The sequence below is a fragment of the Cydia strobilella genome, chromosome 5 (assembly GCF_947568885.1).
Source record: "Cydia strobilella chromosome 5, ilCydStro3.1, whole genome shotgun sequence".
Lineage (NCBI taxonomy): Eukaryota > Metazoa > Arthropoda > Insecta > Lepidoptera > Tortricidae > Cydia > Cydia strobilella.
Window position 1 is genome coordinate 15,132,111 of NC_086045.1, and position 12,148 is coordinate 15,144,258.

The window sequence follows — 12,148 nt, forward strand, 5'->3', positions numbered from 1 at the left end:
GCGCATTCTACGCAGTTACACGAGTACGGGAACTACGCGGCAGATTTACATTACTTCATATTAGATTTAAGCCGTGGAGGGCATGGAAACTATAGTAGAATGAAGTAACCGACACTCCATAGGTTCCTTGGACAAGATTAACTTAATATTCTGAAAAGCATAAAAGCTTTACTAGCTTAATGAAAAAAGGTTTAAAATTAATTCACCAGCAATCTGTTCGGCTGAATTTCACGGCCAATAAATACATTACGGCCCGTAGCGTGGCGGTACTCCAATTATTGGTTGCGATATGGGGCTTTCATTCTCGCATGCCTAAAATTATATTGTCATTAAATTATATTAGTTATTTACGCTCCCGCTCTCTTATAAACACAATAATTTGTAGTTGAGTGGGACAGTCATAAACCAATTGATTATATTACGCCGAAACTAGTCATTTTGTCAATTGAGCTACAGGAAGCGTATAATTCAGATTTAAAAAAATGTGATACCAATACCATACCAATCTGACCAGTCTCAATACTTCCTCATCATTCAGGCACCCATAAGTAAGTGCGAGCAGAATGCCCTATGATTGGTATGACATTGCCATCATATCTTTAAAATATAAGCATAAAGCAGAGGTACCTATAGAGATAGGGATAACAACGAGTCGGTTCGTATAGCTAAAGCTAAGCTTAATTGCATTGATAATAATTTTACTGCAAAGTTTGTCTGCTAGTGTTATCTACAATTATGTGTATATATATATATACAAAGGCCTTCCTTAGCCCGAAAACCTGTGACAAACTTCAAGGTAGGCAATTCAATGGTTTAGGTCGTATTCTAATGTAATTTCTGTAATGGTTTAAGTATAAGGCGACTGTTTACTGTATTTAGATGTCTATTCATTCTAATCAAGGATATAGGTAGTTTGTTACAGTTTCTAGAATTAATATAAAAACGTAATGTCCAATTTGTTATTTTAATCGTTTGTTTCTTCGGAAAGTAATTACATACTAAGTATTATTTGTCAAAGGGCAATGACGAACCCAATATCTAAATAAGAAGTAAGTATATACCTATATATCTCGTACCGAATAAAAATCAAAGCTTTCTAAAACACCAACGCTAAACATCGATCATGAAAAATCGATCAAATTTTTCTCTACGTCACGGTGTCAAATAAGTCAACTTTATATTGAAATGTTTAGTTAGATAGACTGTAAGATTTTTAATTGAAAATATAAATTAGATTTTTAAGGATTTGTTAAATAAGGTAAATTTAAGAATGCTATGGCTGAATTAGGGAAGTAAATATAGAATTTATCGAGGAATCAATACGGGGTGCGCACGGCGTCTTGCGTACACGTTCGCCCGCGCATATTACCTCTCCTTTCAGCCCAGAAGTTACGGCAACTTTACACCCGCCCGCCCACGGATGGCTATGGAAATGAAATCTATGTAGGCAAATAGCTACCACTTATTTTTGCTAAGATTAGCATTTATAGCATAGCCGGACATAATCAAATATGTAATTATGTGCCGTAAATAAACATTCTATTAACTTTGACTAAAACTAGTCAAAATATGTACAACATAAAACTAAATATTTAACAATAACATGATTTAGTCTAATAAATACCTTTACGCAATTAGTGTTTCAGCATTATCTGACAGGACAGGTGCACTAAAATACCACATATACCCAAGTAATTGGCCACACAAAAGTCTTAAGGAAAGAGTATTTCACAAGCATTAGAAACAGTCCTCAATATATCCAATCCAATGTATGTAGTCCTTTTATATATTTTTGTTAATAGGTGTAAAGCAAAGAGCACGGACGCCTCATCGGTAGTGCCGTCCTCGCGCAACTGCCGCGACCAGGGTAGCTCTAGCTGAACTGGAGCCTCGACCCCCTCTCCACGGACCCCGCGCAGTCTGCGCTTCCATCGATGAATGGACCACTTCTCCCCTTAATACCTTTCTCCGCTATAAAATTATCTTCCAGCGCTCTGCTGCACTCGTTTTCTATTGGACACTCGAAATAACCCTAGATAGAAATAGTAGTTCCAATTTTTGCACTGTATTTGTGAGTTAGCTACGTATATATAAAAAAATATATTTAAATTCATGTTGTCGTACCTACCTAATTAACGTAATCATTGCAACAAGCTACTAACAGTTTAAATGAAAACATCGTTATCGTGTAGAAGAAGGTACTACCGAAATGTTTTGACATTGTTTGTGATCTTGTGAGTGTTTTTAGGGTTCCGTACCAAAAAGGTACAAAAGGGACCCTTATGGTGCGACTGTCCGTCCGTCCGTCTGTCTGTCACATTACTCACATTGCTAAATATCTCGAGAACTACTTAAGCTATCAATTTGAAATTTGGAATAGTCATGAAGAACGCTAACCCAAGCACATTGAAAGTGTATTTTTTTTATTAAATATGGAAAATGCCCAATATAAAGAGGGGGCAAAATGTCAAAGTCTAGTTGCTAGGTCGAGTGGGATATTATCTGAAAGAGCTCAAACTGAATATTACAAAACAATTTTTAATTTTTTTTTCATAGTAAAAAAAATTGACATACAGGAAAATGTAAAAAAAATATCATTATCTCCGAAGTTTACCAACCGAAAATTATGAAATTTTTACACAATAATAACATTATAATAAATATTACAGAAAAATATGATCACACCTCTGTCTTTACAAATAATTGAATAACTCGAATAATTCAATAACTTGGATAATTCTATAACTCGAATAATTCTATAACTCGAATAATTCAATAACTCAAATAATTCAATAACTCAAATAATTCAATAACAGAAATAATTCCATAACATAAATAATTCAGTAAATCAAATAATTCAATAACTCAAATAATTCAATAACTCAAATAATTCATTAACTCAAATTCAATAACTCAAATAATTCAATACCTCAAATAATTCAACACCTCAAATAATTGAATAACTAGAATAATTCAATAACTCGAATCATTCTATAACTCGAATAATTCAATAACTCAAATAATTCAATAACTCAAATAATTCAATAACAGAAATAGTTCTATAACTCGAATAATTCAATAACTCAAATAATTTAATAACTCAAAGAATTTAATAATTGATTCAATAACAAATGATTCATAGTTATATTCGATGACTCAAGTAATTCGATGACTCAAATAATTCAATGACTCACATAATTCAATGACTCAAATAATTCAACGACTCAAATAATCAACGACTCAATAATTTAACGAGTCAATAATTCAACGTCTCAAATTAATGACTCAACTTAATGACTGAAACAATTCAATGACTGAAATGATTCGATGACTGTAATAATTCAATGACTGAAATAATTCAATGACTGAAATGATTCAATGACTGAAATAATTCAATGACTGAAATGATTCAACGACTCAATAATTCAATGACTCAAATAATTCAATGACTCAAATAATTGAATAACTCAACTAATTCCATAATTCAATGACTCAAATAATTATTAAATTACAATACTACTACTTAAATAATTATATTCAAATATTATATAATACTGTATATTTATTTTATTTATTATTACTCAAATCATTCAATAACTCGAATCATTCAATACCTCAAATAATGCAATGACTCAAATAATTCAATGACTTAAATAATACAATAACTCAAATAATTCAATGACTCAAATAATTCAATAACTCAAATAATTCAAAATATTGTCTTCGGTTAGCGCGATAGTTACTCATGAAATAAAACTATGAAAACGGACTATTGTTGTTGTTTAGATTATTGTAGTGTATAACTAGTTAACTATAACTAGGCTAGTATAACTAGGCTAGCCTTATGAACCGATTTTGCATGTAGAACCAACCTTAAAGTTTATAGTCTATGATGGTTCATTATTTTTAGTATGTGGGTATTTTTGCACTTTGTAATTTTTCCTCAGTCACCCGTTGACCACGAACGCTGTAAAGGGTTCGAAACGTCGGGTTGTATTATAAATTCAATATACGCGATATAATCCGTTTTCATAGTTTTATTTCATCAAATAATTCAACTCAAATAATTCAATAACTACTTCAATAATTCAAATAATTCAATGACCCAAATAATTATTAAATTACAATACTACTACTCAAATAATTATATTCAAATATTATTATTTTATTTTATTATTACTCAAATAAGTCAATAACTCGAATCATTCAATACCTCAAATAATTCAATGACTCAAATAATTCAATGACTCAAATAATAAAATGGCTCAAATAATTCAATGACTCAAATAATTCAATGACAAATAATTCAATGACTCAAATAACTCAATGACAAATAATTCAATAGCTCAATACTCGATACTAAATTCTCGATATTCCATGCTCGATGCCAGATGCCAGATGCCAGATCAGATGCTCGATGCCAGATGCTCGATGCCGGATGCTCGATGCCGGATGATCGATGCCGGATGCTCGATTCCGGATGCTCGATGCCGGATGCTCGATGCCGGATGCTCGATGCCAAATGCTCGATGTTAGATGCTCGATGCTCTATGCTCTATGCTCTATGCTCAACGCTAGAAGCTAGACGCTCGACGCTAGATGATCGATGCTGGATGATAGATGCTAGATTCTCGAGACTCGATACTCGAGACTCCAGACTCGAGACTCATTCGCACGTGTATCGTACAACGTTTTACAGTACATATGGCCCTTTAAACTTTCGACATATGCACGAAAAGTGCTCTTTTCCGCACTAGTGCGAGAAAGTAGCACCATATGTACTGTAAAAAAAAAATTAAAACAAAAAGCACTAGTGCGGAAAAGTAGTACTTTCCGCATGATATGGCTTCGTAGGAAACGCACTTTTCGAGCACATGCATTGTAATAGCTATTTATGCAACAAGTGCGGAAATCATCTTTACGCACGTGTATCATACAATGCTTTACTATGCGTTGTGCGAGTAAATAAAAAAAACATCATGGCAAATAAGTTTAATTATTAAAAGGAGTGTTTTAAATCGACACGAGTTGCAAATTACCTATTCGCACGTGTATCGTACAACGTTTTACAGTACATATGGCCCTTTAAACTTTCGACATATGCACGAAAAGTGCTCTTTTCCGCACTAGTGCGAAAAAGTAGCACCATATGTACTGTAAAAAAAAAATTAAAACAAAAAGCACTAGTGCGGAAAAGTAGTACTTTCCGCATGATATGGCTCCGTAGGAAACGCACTTTTCGAGCACATGCATTGTAAAACAAATTAATAAATTTTTAGTTTGTCAAAGGACTGTCTCATTTCAAACAGAGACAATCATACTATCTTTGTCTTACATAAGTACTAGCACCCAAAAGAAAAGGATGAGTAGTTTTTTTTTTGTTCTTATTTAGTGACAATTTGGTTTGACCAACTATACATAGGAAATGTATCGTCAATGAGCTAAGTACTTATTGTCCAATATTATGTTTTTGAAGCGCTTTACTACGTGTAACTATATTTTACAATATTTAACAACTACTCTCATAAGAATTGGCAGCTTAATCGACCTGGCCATCTGGCATGAACAGCTCCACAAACTTATTACTTGACAACGTCGCTAAACCTCGACCGTCTAAAAAAGCTCTGTTAAACTACTCTATATGTCACGGTTTATGTTATAGCAGTTTAGTTTAATTTATGGTTTAATCATAAATATGTATGAATTAATTATAACAAAAAAATAAAACCATACAACACAACACTCCACCACAACACTCCACTGGATATGTTTTAGAACATTGAAAACTATGAAAATTTTATAGGGGGTTTTCATGGGGGTGGTGGAGCGAACGGCACCACTTTTCTGCCTGGCAACATCAGGTTTCTTGAAGCCTGGGAGACCTAGGGGATGGTTGCTATCATTGGACTGGCGCTTTGAATGGACCATCTAAATATTTTAAAACCTACGCATGCTAGACAGATCTAGGTATAAAATGTCCTTGAGCGATCCAAGCGGCCCCACCGCTTTCTCAGACACGCCGCGCTTCTCGGCGACGAGTGACGTAACGTGAGCAATTGTGTTTCGACTCGAAACACAATTGCTTTCGAGCGTTGGCGATGTAATAATTACGCGAAAGAAAAACGCAAATAAGTGTCATTATATTTGCATTTGTTTGAGTGTATTGACGTATGATGGTTAGAAATCTATTAATCATTAAATTTATAATAATAGTTTCTGGCCAGTTATTCTCGTTTTTTTTATTTTTTTGTTATTTGATACCTAGTTGCTATCAATGGACCGCATGTATGTCCTATCATCGGACCGGTCCAATCATGACAATTTTTTTTTTGTTTTAAAAATGGCATCTAAAGAAGGTTGCCATACGTCATGTACTTATCTTCCATTTATATATTTATTTACTTATAATTGTTTCCACGCAAATAAAAAATATATTAAAAGAAATAAAAATGTCAATTTCTATAATCCAAGGAGGATTATAGAAATTGACATTTTTATTTCGGACCTTCGGCAAAAAAATCCTAAGTCCATTAATGGAGACACTGTGGTCCAATCAAGGTGACCCTGGTCCAAAAAGGCAACAGTGCGAAAAATCCTTTTCACATTTTTTCTCCTAGATTATTAAACTGTAAGGTAATGAATAAATATATTTCAATGGTTCAAAATTATCAAACCATGAATTGTGTAAATTATTAGGCAGCGAAATTAAGTGGTCCAATGATAGCAACCTTCCCCTACTATAAGGATCAGAAGTCAAACTGCGGTCTAATAACCGCACCGCAGACCGCAGTATTTAACAATTGTATTCTATAATGAAACTCTTCTAGAGATCCTGGTCTAAAAGCCATCCCGTTTTGGTACCACTAGAACTAGAGGAACACCACTTCAGATCCTAGTTTTAAACAGCGCCACCATTTGGCATGCGTTTGAAACAACATGACCTCGATACCCCACATATTTCAAGTCGCATTCGCATTTAGTGTGTTGACGATAGATGGCAATACCACATACCTTTGATGATGAACTCAATATTCTCCGCCTAGAAAAAAACATCTGTAGATGTTACATTTTGTTGTTGTTGCTTCATCAATAGATGGCGCATCCAAGCATGTCTGTGAAACTGGATTAAGGGAATAGTAACAAGTAGGTATTTAGTAGGAAAAGGTTTCGGGTACGGCTTCGATTTCTTTCATGAAGTTGTGCGCCTTCATTCACCTACCGCGATAAACGAAAATCGAAATTTCGTTGTCCCAGATCTAATAATTGCTTCCGAAAATTTCAACGATCAAATCAAAACCCACGAAAAACATTTCATGTAGTGTTGCCACAAGACTAGGCGCATAAAGCTTTTACACTAAAAAGTTATCAGATCCCCTAGTAGGTCAGTACCAAGACTTTTACTCTGTAAGTCCTAACTTTATAAGCTCTGTATAAAGCCAACATCTTGGTCAAACAGTACGGCTTGGCCGTTTCGTTGCTGTCATATGGACAATCCCGTGATGACACTTTCAGAACTTGAAAGACCTGTGTTACTACTTTGTACAACAAGTCCACCGACGGAGTGTTTAATGTGACTGCAACGAAACGGCCAAGCCGTACTGTTTGACCAAGATGTTGGCTTTATACAGTTAGAGCTTATAAAGTTAACATAGTAAAAGTCTTGGTACCTACTAGGGGATCTGATAACTTTTTAGTGTAAAAGCTTTATGCGCCTAGTCTTGGCAAGACTTTACATGAAATGTTTTTGGTGGGATTTCATTCATTTTTGTAAGAGTTGATAATTGATATACCAGCTAGAAATGACATATTCATTTAAAGAACCTACGATAATGCAGGGTCATATAAACAGGCATAATTTTATAACATTGTACTCGTAACATTAGGTTTTTATAAAAGTTACGTATTGTTAGCGCCACCTATGTAGGGCCTATATAAATATATAGGTACATGAAACTGTCTAATCTTATAATAAATTATGTCAGGAATTTTATGTCTTATAAATTGTTAGTTTCTAAAAAATTTAAAGCATTATTGCCATAATCGGGATTGTTTTTATGAGCCAATGTTACATATAAATCGTTTTTAGGGTTCCGTACCCAAAGGGTAAAAACGGGACCCTATTACTAAGACTCCGCTGTCCGTCTGTCCGTCCGTCTGTCCGTCTATCTGTCTGTCACCAGGCTGTATTTCATGAACCGTGATAGCTAGACAGTTGAAATTTTCACAGATGATGTATTTCTGTTGCCGCTATAACAACAAATACTAAAAACAGAATTATAAATATTTAAATGGGGCTCCCATACAACAAACGTGATTTTTTTTGCTGTTTTTTCCGTAATGGTACGGAACCCTTCGTGCGCGAGTCCGACTCACACTTGGCCAGTTTTTTAGTTCGTTTTATAGCTTCTGCCCGCGACTTCAACCGCGTATAATCATTTTTTTCGTGATAGTGATAAACCTAACCTATTTCTTTGAGACTCAAGCTATTTTCATACCAAATTCAACAATCCTTAATAGAAACCGGTCCAGCCAGAATTAATTGTACAAAATACTATTTTATTCACACACCGTTGACAAAGGCGTGGAGGTTAACTAAATGCCTTACGAAAAAGGCAATACAGATCACATTGAGAGGAAAAACAAATGTATTTAGTAGATATATTTATATAAAATCACCATACTAAATATTCGGCTAGCGTCCGGCCGTGGACGAAAACTCAATACTTCATAAAATTGGTATGTTAGTTCTCGTCCATTAAATTTTTTACGATTTCTTTAAAAAACTTCGTAAGACTGATAATTTTTGGTTTGATTATACTTCTAAGTATACATATGTGCTAAAAATATTACTTAAAATAGCTAGAAAAGTTAATAAACTTTTTTTTCTTGGTTTTATGACCTCTAAAAGGCACGTATGCGAAGCTGCAACTAATATGTTATATTTTTAATTCCCTACTTGCGAAATAACATTTTTATGTAGATAAATCTATTGTTTAGACTTTAGACATTAAGGATTGCAATGTCCAAAATTGTGCGGTAAGGTAATATTCAAATACACAATTCTTTGTGGCAACTCCGTCAAACGGACGGAAACTCTGGCACTGAACGGTATCTGGCATACCTACCCTATTTTCAACTAGCTACGTGCGGCCTCCCTGCAACTTTCTGAACATTTTGCATACTAAATAAGGTTGTTTGTTACATGGTCGGCCTACAGCATTCACAATCTCCGGTTTGGTCTGTTTTAGTTAATATAAATTGTAAAAGAATCGTGAAATTTTTAATCAAAGAACTTTATGTACGATTGTACGCATGTAACCATATTGTATTGTGGGCCTTGTGGCTTATTAAAAATGCCATAATTAGGCCTGGGCATACCTCGCTTTAAATAGTAACTCATATCTTCCTTTAATATGTGTGATCAATATTCAGAAGTATTCCATTTAATGACACTGAACTTAAGGGTGATCGATGTTTAAAATAAAACTCTTTATTAATAAACTTTATTTTATAGGTAACGTTTAGGTATGTACTTATTATTTAGCTATTCGTATCAATATATTTACTAATTCGTCAACTAAGACAAGGTCATACTATAAATAATTTATAGTTATTTACAACAAGCATACATATAGGTACCTTCCTATATTCCACATTTAAAATATGCAGAATGGAAGAATCATCAGTATATATATCTCTGTTACTAATGAATTATGACTTAAGAGTAGGTAGAATTCTTAGTCGATGGGTAGGTATACCTACTTTAGTTTTTTTTGCAATAAGTAATACATCACATAAACATAAACTATATAAACAGGAAGGTAACACAAACCGTATTCAATATCAGATATATTTTCTAAATGAATTGAGGTATTCAAAATGACCTTGATGACGCTTTTATTTTCTTAACACTAAGTTTGTGATCAGTTCCTTTTAAACACCTTGTCAACTTAGCAACCTCTGCTGCTTGCTGACTGTAAGTAGTTACTTCTACTTAATATGAAAATATTAAAAAAATAAATGATGTAAATAGGTAACACGACTAGCGCAGCGAAAATTTTATATTTAGTTATTAACATCCGTTAGGTATATTTTCGGTGAATCCCTCTATAGTGTCAAATTAAAGAGTGTGCGTGGCAAAATGCGAAATTAGTGTGATATCTACTGGTAAAGTGAGTTCCATATTGTACAAAGGACAATTAAAATATTCTTATATATTAGATCTTAGTACTTTTATATGTATTAGATCAATAATATACTCGTACTTAAAAATACACAACAGTCTGATCGGACAGTCGCAAAAATATTCTCTTGGTATGAAATGGAAACCATATTAACATTAATAGGTATTAACCTCCTACCATTGATTGCCAGGGGACAGCTAACATTGGAGCTTGTTTCGGCATAATATTTTACTCAAAATAATTTCCAAGAAATCTTTAATTATTTCTCTCTCGTTCAATGGTAACTAAATACTTACTCAATTTAATTAGGTGAACAAATATATTCTGATATCTTTTATTGGAAGTATATACAGCTAAAAGTCAAATACCCAACAAATTCCACATGATACCTACGAATTCTTGACATAGATTCAAATAGTACGCACCTACTAGTAGAGTAGAATAAAGTTTCAAGTATGTTTAAATACTCGACCTTTACTTTATTTATACAAGCCAAATGCCAAATGGTCTTCCTGCAATCTTGGGCCGATTGCATAACAACTTGTAACTAATAATATTAGCGGAAGTCTGCCGAGGTTTTCCCGAGGGGCTACAGTATGAGGTTCTTCAAAAAATGAGTGTACAGGTTTGTAAAGGGTCGGCAACGCGCATGTAATATCTCTGGTGTTGCAGGCGTCCTTAGGCTACGGTGACTGCTTACCATCAGGCGGGCCGTATGCTTGTTTGCCACCGACGTGGTATTTAAAAAAAAAACAAGGGAATTGGAAAGTGAGTTCCGCTAATATTATTAGATACAAGTTGTTATGCAACCGGCCCCTGTTCACTTTTTCTAATTTGGCACCTTTCTATCTAAAGAAACTGGAAAACATACTTTTTCCTCACTAGCTCGGAAAGCCGTCTTTATACTTTAGCCGTTTTACCGTTTTTTTTTTCTGCTTTTGCTGCTGCAAGCTGGTAAAAAAGCATTTTATCCACTAGTGGGGAAAGTAATTTGACATTGGAGCGTGTTTAGGTAGCGTTTAACAGATAACAAAACGAAAAACGCTCATAATAATGGTTCGTTCCATATCAATTATCATTAAATAAATGGTTCGAGAATTTAATGAAAAATACCAAATTTAGCTTTGTTTAATGATTTTGAGTCATAAGCCTTAAAATTCCATAAGAAACATTTGTTTTTTATAAAGATGTTGAATATAATTCTGAACGCACAAGTTGAGTCGATGCAATTTTAAAACGCATCGTCAGAAATATATTATAATAAATATATATTGATGATGATTATATTAACCTGATGATGATCATAATGTGTACAAATAAAGACTGGTTTTATGAGCTGTTTTTTTTTGCATGTTGCACTTTCCTCGCTATGAAAAGTTTTGTGTTACACACGGGTGCAAATGTATTTTACTTCTCGTGTGTTGAAATACTCGATACGCTCAGGATTCTATTTTAGAACCACTCGCATCGCTCGTGGTTCAACTATAGCATCCTTTCGCTTACTCGTGTTTCAATTCCACACTCGCGGGTAAAATACAACTTTGCCCTTGTACATATAACAAATAACTATTAAATAAAGGTTACTTTTATTCCAATAGTGCATTCGATTCCAGACGAGTTGTGTTCCTTATTCTCTAGGAATTTTCGGACTTCAGACGGTTTCCGTTATTTTTATCTTATAATATGAGAATTCAATCAAAGATGTAGAAGACCCAGTAAACAGCATTAAACACTAGGAAAGAGACGGGAAAGATGACGCGCGAGTATGTGTCGATGACGTTGACGTCTCGGATCTTGGGCATGGACGCTTTTAAGACGGACGCACCGCGCCGCAAGGCGTGGATCATCTTCGGCTTACCGGTCGAACCATCTAAAACATAAAACAGATATATATTGATAAGATTATACAAATTTTATATTGAAGAAAAAAATGGAAAAAGTCACGCTTCCGGCAGGACTTAAAA

The 12,148-nt window shown here is 34.1% G+C and overlaps 2 protein-coding genes across 2 annotated transcripts in view; both read right to left on the bottom strand.

Moving 5' to 3' along the window:
* The window catches only part of LOC134741709 (low-density lipoprotein receptor-related protein 4), a 49,442-nt gene extending 47,669 nt beyond the window's left edge, over positions 1-1,773 (bottom strand). Inside the window, exon 1 of the mRNA XM_063674605.1 lies at positions 1,625-1,773. The gene's annotated coding sequence lies outside the window, so the exon portion shown is untranslated. The remainder of the gene's footprint in view (positions 1-1,624) is intronic.
* Positions 1,774-11,495: 9,722 nt separating this feature from the next.
* LOC134741674 (gamma-aminobutyric acid receptor subunit beta-like) overlaps positions 11,496-12,148 on the bottom strand; it is a 28,172-nt gene continuing 27,519 nt past the window's right edge. Inside the window, exon 10 of the mRNA XM_063674539.1 lies at positions 11,496-12,054. Within this exon, the coding sequence (XP_063530609.1) occupies positions 11,876-12,054 (179 nt within the window). The 3' untranslated portion in view covers positions 11,496-11,875. The remainder of the gene's footprint in view (positions 12,055-12,148) is intronic.